Here is a 19,797-nt window from a genome sequence, read left to right as displayed (position 1 = left end):
TTAAAAAGAATATACACAAGTTTCAGAGTGGCTCAAGTGCAGAATGCCCTAATTAGGGTTCTGAAGAATCCCTCTGAGAAACTTCGTAGGTCTTACAAGCATTTTCTCTTTATAGTAAGATTGTTGCATAGTTTTGCTTTTTAGAATAACTCTTTAAAATCTTTTTTTTTTCCAAATGTGGCTGTGGAGGGTACCTGAGTAAGATTTGGAAATGATCAGTGAATGATCTGGAGTACAGCTAGACAAGTCACGTGACATCTATGACTAGACCCTCAGATGCCTTTTTGCTTTTCTTTCAAGGCAGCCACAGGAAGGAGACCTGTTTTATTTTTTATTATTATTATTACTGTATTTAGGGAAGGGTTTTAAGCATTTCCTCTGTACCAGCTCCCTGATAGGAATTATCCTTCACCTTATGGGACTAATAGCATCATGGGAAGGAGTGAACTAGTAAGGAAATGGCATATTGGGGGAGAGGTTAACCCCTTCCCCACTGCAAATAGATTAAGGATTTCTGGCAATTGGGTCACCAAACTCTTGTATCTACCATAGATTCAGTTACTCAAAGGCAAAGCTAGATAAAAGCTGAAATAAGCAAGGAGGTTTAATTTGGCATACTCGTGCCACATTCAGGAACAATCATCACTGGAGTAAGGATTTTCATAATACGAGGAATGTGATGCTTTGTGAGTAATGCTTATTGGCAAACACTGACAGTATTTCACTGTTTCACTTTGTAGATCACACTATTAAGGCAGAGTTTATCAAACATGAGTTATATAACAGGCAGCTATCTGTAAACTTCCAATTAACCTAAATGTCTGTGTGAAATTACGACATTTATGTCCCAAAGGCTGCTCTCTCTTTCTCTTGCTCTCTGTCTCTCTCTCTCTCTCTGAAAGATTGGGCTCCTGAGTGTTGCATAAAGCCAATATTATTAAAATCTTCATATCAGTACTTTGTAAATTTTAATGGAAAACTTGATTTCTTGCTCAGTTTATGCTCTTTTTATCTGTGGTTTAAATTTTCTTTTCAGTTTTATTACCTGGTCAGCTTGCAGCTATACACATGTACAGAATAAATAGATGAACATTCATTCTTTACTTTGAACCTTTTCTCTTTGTAGACTTATCAGAGGGGGACAAAATAATATTAAAGGCAGCTGATCTGTTTATAGTAGTTGTGAATTTACTCCTGTCCTCAAATATGTGGGATCCATAGTGAACTCTGGCTTTGAAGCTACATATCATGTTGGAATTCAGGAGAAAATTATGGCGTATGTCCTGGTAGGGAGAGTGTAAAGATGCACATTTAGCATAGTGATATACATAATGGTATGTGATGCAGATTCAGCATGGTGGCATGAACAATGGTCTGTCTGTCTGTCTGTCTAGATGTGACTTTCTGATGGACATGTCCATGTTTTAGGCTTCTCCTGCTCCCTGGTTGTGCTTCACTGTACACTAAGAAACAGGATGGTTGAAAACAATTGTGGTTCAGGCTTTTCAATGCTTAGATTTCTAGTTTCTTTGGGGAGATATCTTAACTTGTGCAAAACCCTCCCAGCCCCACACCTACCATGTAGATGGATGAGGAGTTGTGAGCTGTGCTTTCTCAATCACATTGTATATGCATGTGCTGTAAACATGGGAGAATGTCTTTTGTGAAATCAACCTGAACCTGTCAAAACATTCAGACTTCCTTGAAATTTCCTTCCAACCAGGGCTTTTTTCTGGGAAAAGAGGTGGTAGAACTCAGTGGGTTGCCCTTGGAGAAAATGGTCACATGGCTGGTGGCCCTGCCCCCTCCAGACAGAGGGGAGTTTAGATTGCCCTCTGTGCTGCTCAGCGGTGCGGAAGGCAATCTCAACTCCACTCTGTCTGGAGATCAGGGGGTGGGGCCACCAGCCATGTGAACGTTTTCAAGAGGTTCCGGAACTCCGTTCCACCGCGTTCCTGCTGAAAAAAAACCCTGCTTCCAACACTAAATGCTGTCCAAAATAGGAATTCCCTTGGAAAGTTTGTCTCTATGTTCTAGCAGTAGACACTGGGCAAGCAGGAATTCTTTCTGTTCCAAAGCTGAAAGTTCAGATCTCTGCCAGGACTGCAAACGCTGTTGAGGTCTTTGGCACTGGAAATCAAAACTATAACAGGACCCTTGTCCTCAAGTAAAGTTATTCCTGCTGATGTAGAAGACAAGGGTATAAGGGCTGTCCCTTGAAATTTGAGGGCCTCAAGGTAGAGATGTGAGAATGGAAAAATGATGGGTTACTTGCACTAAACACCCATACAGTTCTTTGTATGTGTGAATACTATCTAAAATAACTTCACAAAGAATGCCAGCGATAAAATTCCCTAAACTGAATAGGGAGCTGCTTCATGTACTTGGCTTTTCACATGAAGCAGCCCTCACACAGCAGTCACAAACAGCTGAATAGGAAGTTGCTTGAATGTGTGAGATGGGTATAAATATGGTACATAAGAGGGCTTAATAAATTAACCACAGACAATGTTCTATGGTCACATTGATAAAAAAGGGAAGAAGGGGGTTCCTTTGACCATCATGTCTGGGGTGATGGGAGCTGCAATAAGGAGAGAGGAATTGGCTGAGACTGAGCAAAAATGCTGGCTGGATCCAGCCAAAACCCTTATCTGTCACTTTGCACTTTGCTTCTTTGAATAACACAAAAATAAACGTTCATGATATTCTTGTAATTGCTTTATGTGCAAACTTGAACGGAACATGAGTTCATTTCTTAACCAGTTGCTTTCTATACTGACTCCAATAGTCAACTAAATGAAGCTTTTTAAAGTAAGAATGGAATTATGAGAAATTGGGGAGGAGAAAGGCGGGGGTTAGAAGTTAATTTTTTGTTGTGATGACAACCAGGGTTTACCCCTATATTTATCTAGATACTGCAATACTTTTATCATCACTTTAATAAAAATATGAGAAACTGTGGAGAGATTAGGCGTAGGTTTTGTGGTAGCAATAATTAGAAAATCTGGTTATTAAATTAAGAAACTCTGAAGTCTGGAAAAATGAGGTTGGTTCCTAGAGCCAAAGAAAATTTGTCAATGTCTTGACTTAAGCTGGGGTGAAAATAGGAAATCTTCTGGAGTGGTGGGAGATGGGTGGAGTAAGTACATAATCTTGTTACTTGAGTCAACATCCTATGCAATTCAGTTAAGAGCAGGAACGTAGACTGGCCTGATCAGTTGACTGATGGGTGCTTCCTGAGGCAGAATGGCTCCTTTTATTGGGAAGTTCCCACGGGCTGCTGTCCTAGAGGACTGGTGTTAGTCAGAATCAAGCTTAGCCCCAATGGTAAGGGCAGCACTTGGACGGGGGGGGGGGGCGGATCTGGCTCAGCTTGTTCCTGGGCTGTTTTGATGTTTCAGTCAGGCCTCATTTTCTTTCATTGTATTATGCAGTTGATATACTTTGTTAATTTTTACACTGCCAGTACTGAAAAGACTGCCTTTGGTTCTGAATTTTTTTTCTTTTTGGCAGTTGATTCTCTTTCAAAGTCCGAGTATGGGGAATATATTCTAAATATCACTTCATTCGACTGAAAGGGTGGTTTCAAATTGAAATGGAATATAGTAGCTTCTGCTGACACGCATACCGTTGCAAACATGGCTGTAATGCAGCGCAGCTGGGCACGCAAGTGCCAGTACTTGATATTCATGTCACTGTTTTGTTTGAATGGAGCAACAGGCATATTTTCCAGCTTTGATATCTGGGAGGACATGCCTTAAAAACCTGAGCAGCCAATCGTGTGTACATACGTAGCCTAATTTTCACAATGGCTACCGCACTTATCAAAAGGATTACTCATAGTGCACTCTTTCTGGATGGATAGGGTTGACAAAATTGTAATGACTGAAAAGAATCAATAGCAACTTTTGCTTCTTGAGAATTGGTAGGAAAAAATGTTCCTTGGGTTAAAATTCATCAGTTGAAAGTTAATGTTTCATCAGACATGTAGTATCCTATTCCTTTGATGAATATTTGAAAAGATCTTTGTTTTAATCCTTCCACAAGAGCAAACAGATATTTTAGTGCAACATAAATGTTTTTCCATTTATCCCTGAAATTATTATACAGACCTCTGAAATAGTGTTGTTTCATTAATAGATATTATAAAGAGTAGGGTGAGGAGAAATGCAATTCAGCATTTAACCTGTTTTTATAATATTTTTATTAATAAATATACAAAAATCTATTACAAAGATTTACCTTCTCAATTTCCTAATACTTGGCAATATCACCCAGTGTAAATAGCTAGCCATTCTTTGACAGAGCCCTTTCTTTCCAAAATCTTGTGAATTTAAATCTTAAAACAGGGGTTTTAACAGTAATAGAATTTTAATATTATTCCTTCTCAGCATAATTATTCCTTCAGTATTATTCCATAATATCAATAACATTTAAAGCAGAAAGCAACAGAAGTGTTGCAGGTCAGTGGCAAGAGTAAACCACTACCCCAACTCTATTAGTAATTAAATTAATGTTGTTATTAGCATAATTGATCAGTAGTTCCCATAAGTAAGTCAACATCTGGCCATTTTTTCTTAATGCTGGTTTTATTCAGAATATTTACAGACAATAACATTTTACACTGTCAATTAAACTGAATTACATTTAAAGAGAAATATAAATTATTGCATTGAAAAATGTTGATGCTCCAGATGAAGCCAAAAAACCAGGATTCAAAAAGCCACATGCAATTATTTGTCTCGCCTTCTACAATAATTCATATACACCCTTGTGTTAACTTGTTTAGTCCCATTTTGAAGTCTTCCGCCTAGTATATCTGTTTCCCTCGCCATCAATAGCTTCATAGATGTCCTTTTTATTCTCTTGCTGTGCATGCAAATAGCTAATGTAGGCTACACAAAGTGTAATTGCTATAAGCCCAAAAGCCATAACAGGTTTGTTAGGTTTAATGTGAAGAATTCTGGGTTCACAGCACAGAACAGGTTGGTGGTCCGGGCACTTTGCAGTCCAGGAACTCGATAGTCTTTCTCTTTGGGTGCTTCGTGCTGTAAATCTGGAGGCAGAGATGCCGAGGACATTTTCCTGCTCTTTCCGTATCAAACCAGGCTCAGCACCAACATTTGGCCATTTTGAAACTCATGCATAGTTGGCCCTGGCTATGGCAGGCAATAGTATATATCTGTCATGATGTAGAATTTGGATTGCAACAGGCATTGAGAAATATGGTTAGTGTTTACCAGTGTGTGCCAAAGTGGAAATGTGCATGGGGCTGTAGAATCACTCAAATGGCTCTCCACAATGTAGAGCCACCATATGCACGCTTTCCAAGCAGCTGTCAAACATGTAGTAGTTTTGAGAAAAATAGCTCCATTCCAGAATGGAGCAACTCCAGCAACTCCAGGAACTGGTGATCTATTTTGAATTATGTTTCTGGATTCTTTGTGGCTATACAGACTATTCTTGATATGATTTATACCGACCTGGTTTATAGAGATCTTAGACATCTGGACTACTAAAAAATTATCATCTAACTAACGTGTTGTTTGGTAGTTCTATTTGAACAGGGAAGTAGGACTTGTGCATCTTTTTTGTGTTTATTTAGTGTTTGGTCAGGAATTCTATAATGTATGGTATGTACAAAACAAATAAATAAAAACCACCAAGGAAGACGCCATGGCCAAAATGCTTTTGGTTATATGTGTATTTAATTCTTGGAATTTTATTGAAGATTTCAGTACATGGCATTGGTCTTGGCACTTGTATGCAAAAGTTTTTTTCTTTCATCCTTTTTGGTTACCTAGTTCTTTTAAGGTTGAAAATCGTCTCCCCCCCTCCCCAATTTTTTAATCTCATGTTTTATTCAATGCATGTATAGCTGAATGTATGATTGAAACCCATAGTTATCTTGGTACTGGTCCCCAGTTTCATTTGTAAAGTTAATACACATTGGCTCTTTCGTACATACAAATATATACATGTACGTGCAAGATGCAAATGCATTCATCTTAATATGTGAACGGGACTGTGATGGTTGGGTGGCATGATGGGAGCAGTTGGAATCTCTGACAAAGATTCTGTGGAGACTCTTGGTATCCTCAAAAGATTCCCTAATCAGACATGTAGCTTATATGTATAGGAAGTACACAGTGAAATGTGATTTATAGCTTGTTTGGGGAAATTATTTTGTCACTATAGCAGATTTCTCCTTTTAAAAAATTACTTGCCACACAGCCCTTTACTCCCCTGTAACTGTAACCCATTCGGAGTGAACTGTAAAATTTTCTCCATTAGGAAACTGGGGAGCTGAGCTGACCTATTTGTGTGAAGAAGGTAGAAAGAGACAGCCTGGAGAACCTTATCTTGAATGCAACAAGCTAAGTTAGTAACAAGCTCTTCTCCCTAGGGAGCCTGGGAAAGAGCATCACACCAGGGAAAAGAGTCCCTGTTGAGATATTGGGTTAAGGGGGAGAGGAAATGAATAACGGAAAATGTGCCTCTCCTACGCTCAGGCAGGCATCTGAAAATAGAAAGCTACAGCCACGCTGGGAGTTCTTGCCCTTCTGCCTGCTTGGAAATTGTGCATAGTAAACAAGGGACAAATAAAACCTTCCTATGACTCAAAAATGTACTCTCTGAATCACATTCAAATGGATAACATTTACTTTGGATATGCTTCTCACCTAGTATAAGAGATTTAACGGAGGAGTTCTCCGCCCACTAGAAATTTCACTGCCTTATCACTTATTGTTCTGTTTATATTCCAGATCCAGAACTAAAGACTAGCTTTCCAGATGGTCCGTGTGGGCAACGTATGATTGATTCTACACATGCCGCTATTCCAGCAAGCTGCTCTGATAACTGTGAGGATAAAACACAGCACATTGCTAAGCCTTCAATATCTCTTACAAAGGTAATATCATCAGTTTTGGGGATTGCTTTCTCTAACATGTCACTGGGTCAAATCACATACAACATTTAAAGACTGACTAGTGGGGGTGGGGGCTGACTTGTATGCACCTACGACAGCTTACTTTAAGTCAAGTCAGCCAGGCACAAAATGCAAAGAGAATGGCCAATAACAACAGTTGTTAGGCATGCTGGCAATCTGAGTGTATGACTAACTCAGATGTATGACTAAGTCAGGTACATAACTTGACAAAAACAACAAATATATTGTCAAAGGCTTTCACAGCCGGAGAACGATGGTTGTTGTGGATTTTCCGGGCTGTATAGCCGTGGTCTTGGCATTGTAGTTCCTGACGTTTCGCCAGCAGCTGTGGCTGGCATCTTCAGAGGTGAAGCACCAAAAGACAGAGATCTCTCAGTGTCACAGTGTGGAGAAGATGTTGGCAGGTAATTTATATCTACTCAGGAAAGTGGGTTTGGGCTGAGTCAGCATAAACACAATTTCAATAGGAAAGAAGAGACTTTAAGAATGAATCGAGCATGGCTTCCAGCCCTGCAAAACACCAGGCTAACAAAATACTCCACATCCCACAATAGCCCTGCAGAGAAGATTAGCATATCAAGCACCAATCCATATGCAAAAGAACCTCCTCAGGATACAGTGAAGCCCTCCATTAGCATTCCACACCCTGGGAAACTCCTACAGGATGACTCAGCCCAAACCCACTTTCCTGAGTAAATATAAATTACCCGCCAACATCTTCTCCACACTGTGGAGTTTAATGAAACTGCATAATATTAATGGATTATAAGAGTGGTGGATACCTCAGCTACCACTCATTGGACAGCTGTGAAAATCTAACTTGTCCAGGTGTACATAATTTTCATAATTTTCATGTGGACCTGCAGAGAAAGTGTTGATATTTTTGCCCTTCAAAAAGCAGCTTCTGCACAAAACTTAACTCATGAAAGACTCATTAGAAGTTCTCTATGACATATTTGTGGGGAGGTTGTTTTCCCACACAAAAGGCATAGAGTGGTAGGTGATGTTTAATTGAGATTTATTTTCTTAAATGACAGACTTTTACAATATGCCAAATTTTTTTAGCATGGCCTGGTGCACTGATGATAGTTGTCCTTGTACACTTTCAGGATGAATGGAGTTTTCCTTTGTACATAAATATAAAACTTTTCAAAATAAGTAGTTATATAACACCCCCACATCAAAACAACAAATCAGAGTTGGGTTGCCAACCCAAGGTTACAAAATTCCTGGAAACTTAGGATGAAGCCTGGGGAGGGAGCTCAGCAGGGATTTGATGCCATTAAATTCATTCTCTGAAGCAGCCCTTTTTATCCAGGGGAACTAATCTCTGTAGTTTGGAGATCAGTTGTAATTCTGGGAGATCTTCAGTTCCCACCTGGAAGTTGACAACCCTAAACAAATCCCTGTTTTTTGACACTGCTGTGCCAAGTATGCAAATGACGAGGAGAGGCAAGTTTATATTTTTAAATTTATTTTCACTTAAAACGTTCTAAAGCTGCTTTCAACCCAACTTAGGTTCTCCAAGGCAACAAACAATCTAAAACATAAGACCAAGCTTAAAAATACATGTACTTTTTCTAAAGTTTTGTTGTATATACAAAAAAACAAAATGCATAGACACATGAACGGGAAGAACGGTTAGTGGGGGAACTTCAAACAAAACAGATAAATCTTCACCTGCTAGAGGAAGAAAGTAAATAGGAGGCAGATGAAACTCGTGGGGAGGGAATTCCATTGTTTTGGTGCCATGACTGATAAGGCCCTTTCTCAGGTTGCTACCTTATGCAGGCTCAGATGTTGGGGACAATGGAAGCAGGGCCTCCAGAGATGTGGAGTAGTCAGTAGATTCATATGTGAATAGGTGGGCCTTAAGGTATGTTGGCTCAAGTTGTTAAGGGCAGAAAGGTCAATACCAGCACCTTGAATTGGGCCCAGATGCAAATTGGGAGCCGGTGTAGATGGAACAAGTCTGGAGTGATACTCTCCCTACAACCCACTCTAGTCAGAACTCTGGTTGCAGCATTCTGCACCAATTAAAGTTTCCATACACTATTCAAGGGCAACTATGGCTGCCTAGCCTTGCACTGTGGTAGAAGGCCTCCCTCCAGCAACCTTGTTTGCTTGAGCAGGAGGAGGAACTTCATATATATAAAAAAAGCAATGTTGGCTATATCGCAACATCACTTTTGGGGAAAATCCAGAAGTGACATAGGCTCTAGGAATCAGTGGAAACTCTGTGACATTGTTCCACCCCCACTTCCCTGCCCCCAAGCATCCTGCTGGTTGCCATCAGGATTATGCTGGATACTTCCATTTTGTCAGGGTTAAGTTTCAATTTGTTAGCCTTCATAAATCCAAAAATTGACTCCAGGCACCAGTTCTCAGTTTCCACAGCTTCCCTAGGGTCTGCTGGAAGTGCAAAATAGAACTGAGTATCCTCCACATATTGAGAACAACCTAGAATAAATTTCTGGATAACCTCCGCCAGCAGCCTCTTTCAGGTGTTAAAAAGCTTAGGGAATAAGATGGAACCTGGCAGGTCCCTGTAGGCCAGAGGCCAAGGGGCTTGAGTGGCAATCTCATAGCATCATCCTCTGAATCTTACCTTCCAGGTAGGACCAAAAACACCACAGGATAGTAAGATTCAAGTTCAGTGGTACCTTAAAGGTGGTTTGTCACAGTCCTAACCCTGAAAGGCAGCCCAGAAGAATATTTTCCTAATGAATTTCCTTTTCGGGCACAACCTAGCTGTACCCTCTTAAAAATGAAAAATGTGCTTGTATTATGTGAGAGAAATTATTCCATGATGAAAGTGGGTGCAATTACTAGGATTTGACACCACTTCATTTGCTACCTTGCAGACTCTTGAGGCATTGTAGTGACTTGGGACGCATCTGAGCTTTCCTGGGAACATCAGAGGTCCTCAGCAGTTCTTGTAGCAATGTCACTCTTAACCAGGGCTCATTTTGAGGGAGAACGCAGTAGTTCCCCATAGAGGTCACGTCAGGTGGCCCTGCCCACCTGACTCTCTGCCATTTTGGGCCCGTTTCAGCCTGAATTAGGGCTGAAATGGCCCAGATCGGGCCTCTGACGGGTGGTGGATCACTCTCTCACTCAGCAGCAGCCCAATCCTGACCATTTTGGGCCCCTTTTCGGCCATTTTCAGCCCCTTTTTGCCATTTTGGGCCCAATTTCGGCCCTGAATGGCCAGGATTAGGTCCAAAACAGCCAGGATAGGTGATGTCAGGGGGTGTGGCATATGCAAATCAGTTATGCTAATGACACACTTCCGGTGATGTCAAGGGTATGGCATATGCTAATGAGTTATGCTAATGAGCTCCTTCTGTTCTTTTTCAACAAAATGACCCCTGCTCTTAACTGGTCTGAGCAGTCGAAAAAGCAGTGCTTGAATTTTATAGAAGGCCTAACCAATTGTTGTTCTATAGTGGTCCTCAGTCACTAGTTTCAAAAAAGTTATTGGGCAAGGGAATAGGGTGTAGCTCTGGGGACAGGACTTGCAGATTAAGGATCCTTTTTTACTTTATAGGTAAAGCGTTGCAGAGGAGCAAATAAACTGTTGTGTCTGTAAAAGTAAGGCTAGCCATTTCCTCCCAAAAAGCTTTTAATTTGTGGCATTGCTAATTATGTTAAAATCAGGTTTGTTGTCTAATTGGGCCAGGAACATCAGATGACAGATTTATTCTAGATGATCCAGGGCTTGGCTGGGTTCTGCAGGTATTCCCTGGGGTCTATCTTTTTGCTAACTTGGCGGCAAATGTGAATTTCTTCGTGAGGTTGAAGATCTGCTACGGGCTGAAGTTCTAACTCTACCTCATGTTCAATGTACCAAAACACTTGACTAACAACACTGTAAAATCCGTCATCTTTGGCCAGTAGATAGTTTGTGGTTCCAAAATGTCACAGATCTAAATTGCCTTTACATGCAAATATATAGACTAAAACCCCAATAGGTACTCTAGCACACATTTTCAGGAGGAAATTATCTGTAGTCATGTAGCAGCTCAAAAGGGGAACCTCACTATTTCTCCGATGCAACCCTTCAATTTCACGGCATTCCTCCCTCCCAAGGTTATTAAACTGTTTATACCCCATCTTTCATCTTGTCTTGAGGTGGCTTACAAGTAATGATTAATCATGACAAATAAAAACCACAGCCCCTGAACAAATACCTGCTGTTCATACACTGTTAAAAGCCCTGGCAAACAAACAAGACTGCGGATCTCCAGTGATGGTGTTCCCCTCACCTCTTCCACCACATTCCACAATGTGGGGCCATGATGGAAAAGGCCCTGGGCTCTGGTTGATGCAAAGTGGATCTCCATAAGTGGGAGAACAACCAGCAGCAGCTTGTAGTTAGCACATATAGAAGGAGACAGTGCTTCAGATGTGTGGGCCACAGGCCATGAAGGGCTTTAAAAGTCATAAGCAGCACTTTGAATTGAACTCGGACACAAATAGGTGACCAATGTAGCTGTTTCAAAGTGGACAGCGCATGTTCCCAGCTGCTAGCTCTGACACTTATTGGGCCTGCCGCATTCTGAACTGCTGCAAACCACACTCTCTCACAGTTGCTTTGCCTTAAAAGTGAGTTTTATTGCATGCATTTACATGTAGTAAAGATGAGTCTAAAACACAAGCAACCCTTGATGTTTTTTGATAACATTTTTTAAAGAAAAAGCATTTCATGATGCTGCTTTACATTTTGTAATCCTGTCAGAGGTGATAAAGCACGGTATGTTCTTGTGTTTTAATCTGGGTAATGTCCCTTATGTATCAATTACAGGAGATAAAAGTCAAGCATGCTGATTCCTGGACAAGTTTAGGGAAAATGGTACCTGCACCAGTCTCCATTAAATCCTCCAATGACAGCTTCAGGCAGTTCCAAAAAGCAGCCCTAGAAAAAGAAGAGAACGAGTGGGCAAAGGAACGCAAAAGGCAGTTGGAACAAGCCAAGAGGAAACTGAAGAACCTCCCTCAGGAAAAAGAGAGGTTTGTAATTCTATATAATTAAACTGAAAGGCTGTGTTTTCATAGGCCCATTTAACTAACCGTATTGAGTGGTTGCCAGCTGGGTTGTTTTGTTGGCTGTGTGGAGTTGATTCCTATTTGCGGGGAAATAATTAAAGCTAGTAGGAAAGTCACCATGCTGATAAAAGAGCAACACAGTTTGCTAAATACTTTGAAGCATAATCTGGTTTTTGTCATTATATATGATATCAAAGTTAAAAGATGAGGAGAGGAGCACCTAAAGCTTGTAGTAACTGCGTGGCTTCCGCTTGACTAATAAATTTTTAAGTAAAATTGTTATGTAAAAATCATGCTTTTCAAACTGTTCAGAGGTATAACATGGTGAGATCATGTTTGAAAAACTGAAAGTTGACCAATTTGTTACTAATCGGGTTTTAAATTGGAGGCAAATCTTACTGTATACTTTAACAAGATGTGTGATATGAGCTTTTTTGGTGCTGAATAGCACGTTTCTTTAGGTGTAGCTGTGAGTCAGTCCTAAGGCACTTACTTTCCATGCTGAAAGTCCCAATTTCCAAATCCAGCATGCCTGGCTAAAAGGACTGCAGCAGCAGCAACCTTTATTGGCATTATTTCCATATTAATGACAGACACACTCCACGCAATCAAAACTCAGTCTACAAATACACAACTCATCTCATAGATGCAAGATACAAAAACTTAGATACAGTTTTGATCTCCTTTTGGTTCCCAATAGGAAAATTTACATTTATCAGATTTCCCTATTTGCTTTCTCAGCAATGGATCAATAAGTGTGGAGCATATATCATGGTAATAAGTACAATACAAAAAAAACATGTTCCAGGGTTTCTGTGTCTCACTGAGCACAAGTGCATAACCTGTGTTAGCATGTGGCGTTTTATGAATTCTCCCATAAAGTATCACAGAAGGTAGCACATTAAACCGAGCTAAGGAATAAGCTCTGCGATAATGTGGGACCATTAAACAGGTAAGATATTCTGTCCTATACCTATGGAGTAAAAACCCCAAACCTAGGTGTGAACATCTACCTCTTGCAAGACTCCTGAGATTCTGAATCTCGATGGCCCCACATTATCACAGAGCTAAAAGGACTGTATAGAAGGTGGTGTGAAAAAGTCTACCTGAGATGCTAGATAGCTGCTGCCAGTCAGAGCAGCCAATACTTACCTTATTTAATTTATTTACTTCTATGTGTAACCCTCCTTTCTCCCAAGCGGGGAACCTAAAGCTGCTTACATCATTCTCCTGGCCTCCATTTTATCCTCACAATAACCCTGTGAGATAGGTTATCCTGAAAGTGTGTGACTGGCCCAAGGTCACCCAGGAAGCTTCCATGGTAGACTTGGGTCTCCCAGATCCTAATTCGACACTCTACCCACTCTACAACACTAGCCCTCAACACCTAGTAGTCTGACTTGGTATAAAGTAGTTTCATGTGATTTGTCTAGCACAGTTTCATCCCAGCTATTGTTCAATGAGCTCAGAGCAGCATATGTGGTTCTCCCTCCCACGTTTTCTCCTTGCAACCCTGTGAAGTAGGTTAGACGGCAGATTTGACTGCCAAAGTGACCCAGCAACTTTCATGGCAGAGGGAAAATTTGAACTTGAGCCTGTCAGATCCTAGTCTGACATTCAGACCAGTGGCACGGGCATGAATGGGACCGTTGTGGTTTTGCTTGATAAACTTGATGAGGAACATAGCACAAAGTCTTTAATGCACCTTAACAGCTCAGACTTAACTCTGCAGCCTAGGGAATATGACACCTTAGAGAGTTTGGAAAAGGAACAGAGAGTTACCTTGCCATTTGAATACAGAGTTGGGGGGAAGCAGATAAACCAAAGGGATTTGAACGGGAGTTACTAAGCAGCCTGGAAGAACTGCAGGGCTCCATGCTGTTGCTCTGGATAACTTGAAGCAGAATGACCAACTATATTGCCTGTCCTGGGAGTCTTCATTTCCGCTATTCTCTGCTGGTATACTTGTGAGTAGGACAGATATAACAAAGATAATCTTTCCTCATAGCACCATGCCTGGTCTTCACTGCCCAAGGCTTGATGGCCTTCGAGAAGGGTAAGTGATCCTAATAAGTAGAGCTCTGTTAAATTTGTTCCCAGGAGCCCCAAGGATATATCAACTTTAGTTAAAATTTAACTTTCCAAGATGGAAATACGGAAATAGATGGGAAATTGAAAGGAGATCAAATGTCAGACAGACTGGGTATGGTTAAGGAAAAACATATTTAGATATCAGATGACAATAATTATGAGAGAAAGCTGTCATAAATTACATTTTTGTTGGTGTTGAACTCTGAAATATCAAATCGACAGAAGCAGATTGTTGGCAATGTCAAAACTCCTAACGCAGATCTTTCTTGTGTATGCTGGAACTGCCCACAAATTATGGCCTTTTGGTATTGGAAAAATGACTGGTAGATTATCTGAAAAATACCATGGTAAAGGATAATCTCAAACTGATTACTGTTATTTTTAACTGCTACTAGAATGAGTCTGGCTGCAAATGGCAAAGAAGCACCACCACCTTCTGTTACAGATTGGTGCAGTGGAATTTGGACAGTGCCATTTGACAAAATTGTTACATTTCAGGAAGACAAAAACACAAATGAAAATACTGGAATAATAGCTAATTCAGATTGTTTTAGTTTTCTCTTGCATAATTGATAATGTTATTGTGTACATTTTACTAGCAATAAAAATAATTTTTGAAAGGACTCCCAGAGTTTTGGTCTCAGATAATCAGGACTTGTCGTTTTGGGGTAGTGATGCTTGTGGGATGCCCGTAATCTCTCGCATGGGCTGTGTCTGACAACACCATTGCATCTTTGCTTTACTCCTTTGGGACATCCTTGCTCATATATGCAGAGGTGTGGGGGATCGGGGTTACATGGGGCCTTTCCAATCTACCAGATACAGACTGAGGGATGCTTTGAATGGGGTGAGATCTTGGAAGCTAAGCAGGGTCAGCCCTGGTTAGTACTTGGATAGGAAACCACCAAGGAATTCCAGGGTTGTTACACAGAGGCAGGCATTGGCAAACCACTTCTATTTTCCTCTTGCCTTGAAAATCCTACAGGGTCACCATAAGTTGGCTGTGACTTACACAAAGACACACAAGTTATTGGTTGCTTTTCCTTCGAAAGTAAGTCATGTATGGTAGAATCACTAAGATTCAAATATTGAAGTTGCCTTTTTATCCCTCTTACGTTTTCAAAAAATAGAAGCAACAGAGAAACAGAATTGGAACCCACCACAAACTGTTCATCCCAAGGAGAAGAGATGTCATCTAAAGGGCAGCTACAATCCCCACAAAATCTTATCATTGACCGTAACTTGGCAAGAAAAATGGAACAAGAACGCAGGAGGAGAGAAGCAGTGAGATACTGACACCATTACACCATTAATTTAACTGTATTCATATACCCTCTCATAGCCAGTTCTTGACACGTTAAAGATCATTCAGCCCAAATGTTAATGCAACAGATGAGATCCTGCTGCTATAGCTTAAGTTAATAAAATTCCACTGGCTGTTCTCAATTAAGATACCTGTGAAGCCGGCTTATAAATAAAGGCAGAGTGATGCTGAGTGCTCTAAGTCATTATTCCATTATGAAATAGCTGTTGTTTGCAAAGAAATATATTGCATCAGTTTAATGCAGAAAAAGATTCCTTCCTACTCCATCAAGCAGCTCTGCAATTTTTTTTTTTAAAAAAAGCTAGCTTCTGCAAATGTCAGCCCCATGTTGGGATCGATCACTTTCCCCTCCACAATGTCTAATTCAGCTTACTCCACGTCCTGACATTATATTTTTTTTCAGAAGTTTGGTCTACATCATGAGCAACCTGCTAGTGGTTCTGGGAAAAGCACATCATGTTGATGTCAGGACACAGCACATTGGTTGTGCTAATCGATTACACTGATTGTACTAATCTCACACTGTGTAATCTGCCTTGAGTCTCAGTGAGAAAGATGGACTATAAATGACATAAATAAATTAAAATTGTGATGACAGGATAGGGTGCAGGGTGAAATAAATGTTGCAAAGGGGGATTTCAGTGAGAATATGCTATATTACAATGTGTAATTTCACTCATAATCCTGGTTATTCCCTTTGAAATGTTAGACCAATCCTATGCATATTTAATGAAAAGCAAATACCCACTGAAACAGTAACTATAGGCAAAATTGAAGCAGCTGTCCTCCAAGTTGATAATAAAAGCAGCGAAACTAGGCCATCAACAGAAATGTCCTACTCTCTACATATGCAGACTTCATAAAGTAAACAAAAAGGAGGGGGACTAGTCTGATGAGAACTGGGAAAGGTGAGCATCAGTTAAGGGGGGGGGCAGGAAGGTGGAGGGTCAGTTGGTCTTACTTACTTTAAGCCACTAAATGTTTACAGAATCTTCATGGAGAGACTTTACTGGGTAGAGTTTGCAAAATGTTCTCCCCTCCTTTGGTTTGAGCCTATGTGAGAGAAAAAATGAGGGGGAGTCAATCTCCCAGCTCCCGTTGTGATTTCTTTCAGGTCCCTAAGTGAGATATGTGAAGGCCTAACAAGTATCTCCTCAATTCTTTTTTTTTACAGATGGCTGGCATCATTGATATGAATATGCAGAGTGATATCATGGCGACATTTGAAGAAACCTTGTAGTGAGGAGAATGAAAGATGGTGTGATCTAGCTACCATTCCTTTAAAAGGACATTGGATTGTAAATACACTTCTAGCCCACTGACCTTAATGTTTCAAAATCTCTGTGGTGGCATTCTCTCTGAACAGTTGTTCATCGTTTTGAAGAGCAGTGTAAGATTCTTTTATAAAATGTGTGATATTAAAATCATAAAAGCATATGTCATGCAATGCAAAGGCATAACTGATCCATTAGTCATGCTTTATAGGCCAAGTTTCTGAGCACCATCAGTTTTGTACTATTTGTTCCACACATTTTTAACCTTCTGTTTCAGAAGGTGTGTTTTTTTTAATTTAGTGAAGTGAAATAAGCATAAGATTTGCTTTGGAGTGTCAAAGTCGGTATTTAAATACATCTGGGATATGGGCAAAGGCTGAGCATTATAAGGGTTTTGTATTTAAATAATTACTAATAACTATTGACACTTTGTTTGAACATGAAATACATTATTTCATTATGTGTTTCTATATGCTTATACTTTTAACAAAAGTATTTTCAGATTAATTTTTCCTTTTATTTCTGGCTAAAGTATTTAAGTTGAAGGCTTCTCTGAAATGGCGGGCAAGAACACTTTTTTCAAACTCTTTAGAACTCAAAAGATAAGAACTTTGGATTTCTAGCTGTTTAGTATGTGGAAAAATCTGATAGCTGCGATTGTCATTTTATAGTAAAAACTGTAAATATGTAATTGCTTTTGTTTTTCAAGCATGTAGTTTTATTTTCATTTCTTTTGAAGATACATGCAGTCTTTTGTATTTGATAACAATGTGCCTTTATATTCTACGGCAGTCATGTGATAATTAAAAATTAACATTATTCAAAGCTTAATCGTTTTGCAATTCTAAAACTTTTTTTAAAAACTCCTGTTTGTTGTAGTGATTAAGAGCAGCAGGACTCTTAATTTGAAGAACCAGGTTTGATTCCCCACACCTCCACTTGTAGGCAGCTGAGTGGCCTTGGGTCAGTCACAGCTCTCTTGGAGCTCTTTCACCTCACCCACCTCACAGGGTGATTGTTGTAGGGATAATAACAACATACTTTGTAAACCTCTCTAAGTGGGCATTAAGTTGTCCTAAAGGGCAGTATATAAACTGAATTTTATTATTATACTGTATATTTGTTAGAAAATGTCTGTCAAACTGAAATCCCATTCTTGATGTTCGTCTGTTGATCTCCCCCCCAATTCTACACACATTACCTGAGATTTATAGGATTGCATATCATCTACCATGGGTACCGAGTGGCTTTATTACATTCCCTTTTGAGTAGAAAAGACACCACCTCCAGAAAAGTTGTCCTAAAGATTGGGAGATCCTCCTACAAGGTACAAGTCACTTGTACTGGAAGAAGAAAAAACCCTCATCAATCTTCATAACTCTGGAAGGTAGCAAATATCTCTCTGGCATAGTTTCTCATAACTGGTCAGATAGATGCTACACTAACAATATTTTTCATGTCATAGATCCTTATTCGCTGCATTGGTTTCCTCTTCTAATGCCATACTTTCCAATCAGAAAAGAGACAGGTGCTTTTCTCTTCCATTGTAAACAGTAACACTTTAGTGGTGATCATTATTCATTCCCTCTACAAGCTGATACCAAATCATACTTGTCTTCTTTGCTTTTGTACTGCTGTTCTCATTTTAAATGGGTGGCCTGTTCTGAGGAAGAGAGAACAAGTATGGTTGTTTCTAGGCAACCACTTACATTCCTCTCCCATAGTAAAGTTTGAAAGGAAGAGGGGAGTGCTGGTAATTTGCTCCGCCCACAAAATCAGGGAAATATGCCAGTCTTCTCTCCTTGTTGGCCCCTTCCTTGCCTGTTCTTTGTGCCCATATCCACCTTTCAAGCCCTGGATTGATAGGGGGTGGAGCCCTTAAAAGCCTCTTTGTACCCATTCCTTGCTATAGGAGCTTCACAGATGCAACTATACTTACATGAGCTGCTTCCACACTGAGGGGGGTTTCTGTGGTTGTCATATCGCTGATGCAATTATGGGTGAAATTGCTCTAATAATGTGGATTCAAATAGGGCATGGCAATCCATTTTCTCACTTTCACACCTCATGCACACTGAAACACTCCCCCCCCCCCAATGCTGTACTGTCTCTGCCTAGCCTTTTTAAAAATTTTGAGGTATGGATGCAGCATTGTATAGGAATAGTGTTATTCCACTATATTTTCATCTGCCTGTCAGAATACCCACACACCCAGCCAGGCATCTTTTTGCTATTTTGCCACTGGACCTCTAGCCCTACCCTTTGCTGAATTGTTGCATGTGAAAGAATTTCAACACTCAACTACTTCTTGTTCTTCTGGCAAAAGAGAAAAATGTCTTGCAATTGCCACATTCTTGGAGTAGTATTACTTTTTAAAAAATATGTAGAATTAATTGGCAGTAAACAAAGTCATCTATCTCCTTCCATGGCATTTCTGAGTGGAGTAAGGTTGCTGGCCAGTGAAGGAAGAAATTCATCATCTGAAGTGATATACAGCAGTGTGTGGGGGAGTTTTCATATGCTGAAATGGAGGCCAAAATTAGGAAGAAATTGATAAAGCAGGCAGTAGGCCAGGAGGAGTCTTGCCATGGCAGACATAACCACCCCACCCCCATATCTAGATATGTTTTGTTACCTTTATTCCAAAAATTCTGACCCTCCAATTTTTTTAGAAGTTTGATTGGTGCCAGCAACTACAGGGAAGTTTGTGGACAAAATGCAGATGAATGAAGAGAGCAAAGGGGGTATTTCCTTTCATTCAAGCACAAGGTTCAGGGAAAAGGTGAGGGGGGACAAGAGACCCTTCTCCCCATTCTCCTGCTGCTGTTCTGAGTCAAATCAGCTCCTGTTGGCTTTAAAAATGACATTCCCTGCAGCTGATGTATGACTGAGGTGAAAGCACACTGGGTTTGGGGAGCCCAGACTCAACTGGTTAAAAATTGTATTGTGTAGTTTAGTCATTAGTGCTAGGGAGGCCCGTAGGGAGCTAAGCATGGCTTTTTTGCGTGTGATGGTACTCACTGGTAGTGATTACCAGTATCCTTGGGGAGGTGGGCTCTCCGAGGACATTATCCTTGTACGCCAACCTGCCCCACTCAGCCTGAGAG

General features: G+C 40.3%; 1 protein-coding gene and 1 pseudogene across 1 annotated transcript in view; one reads left to right on the top strand and one right to left on the bottom strand.

The window, feature by feature from the left end:
* BRDT (bromodomain testis associated) overlaps positions 1-16,656 on the top strand; it is a 45,047-nt gene extending 28,391 nt beyond the window's left edge. The window contains exons 16-19 of the mRNA XM_054980360.1: positions 6,768-6,913; positions 11,760-11,965; positions 15,223-15,376; positions 16,591-16,656. Of these exons, the coding sequence (XP_054836335.1) occupies positions 6,768-6,913; positions 11,760-11,965; positions 15,223-15,376; positions 16,591-16,656 (572 nt within the window). The remainder of the gene's footprint in view (positions 1-6,767; positions 6,914-11,759; positions 11,966-15,222; positions 15,377-16,590) is intronic.
* LOC129330524 (small integral membrane protein 8-like) lies at positions 4,786-5,081 on the bottom strand (annotated as a pseudogene).
* Positions 16,657-19,797: the final 3,141 nt, after the last annotated feature.

This window comes from Eublepharis macularius, chromosome 5 (genome assembly GCF_028583425.1).
Source record: "Eublepharis macularius isolate TG4126 chromosome 5, MPM_Emac_v1.0, whole genome shotgun sequence".
NCBI classification, from domain to species: domain Eukaryota; kingdom Metazoa; phylum Chordata; class Lepidosauria; order Squamata; family Eublepharidae; genus Eublepharis; species Eublepharis macularius.
Note: the sequence above shows the minus strand (reverse complement) of the source record. Positions and strands in the feature narration are given on the sequence as shown.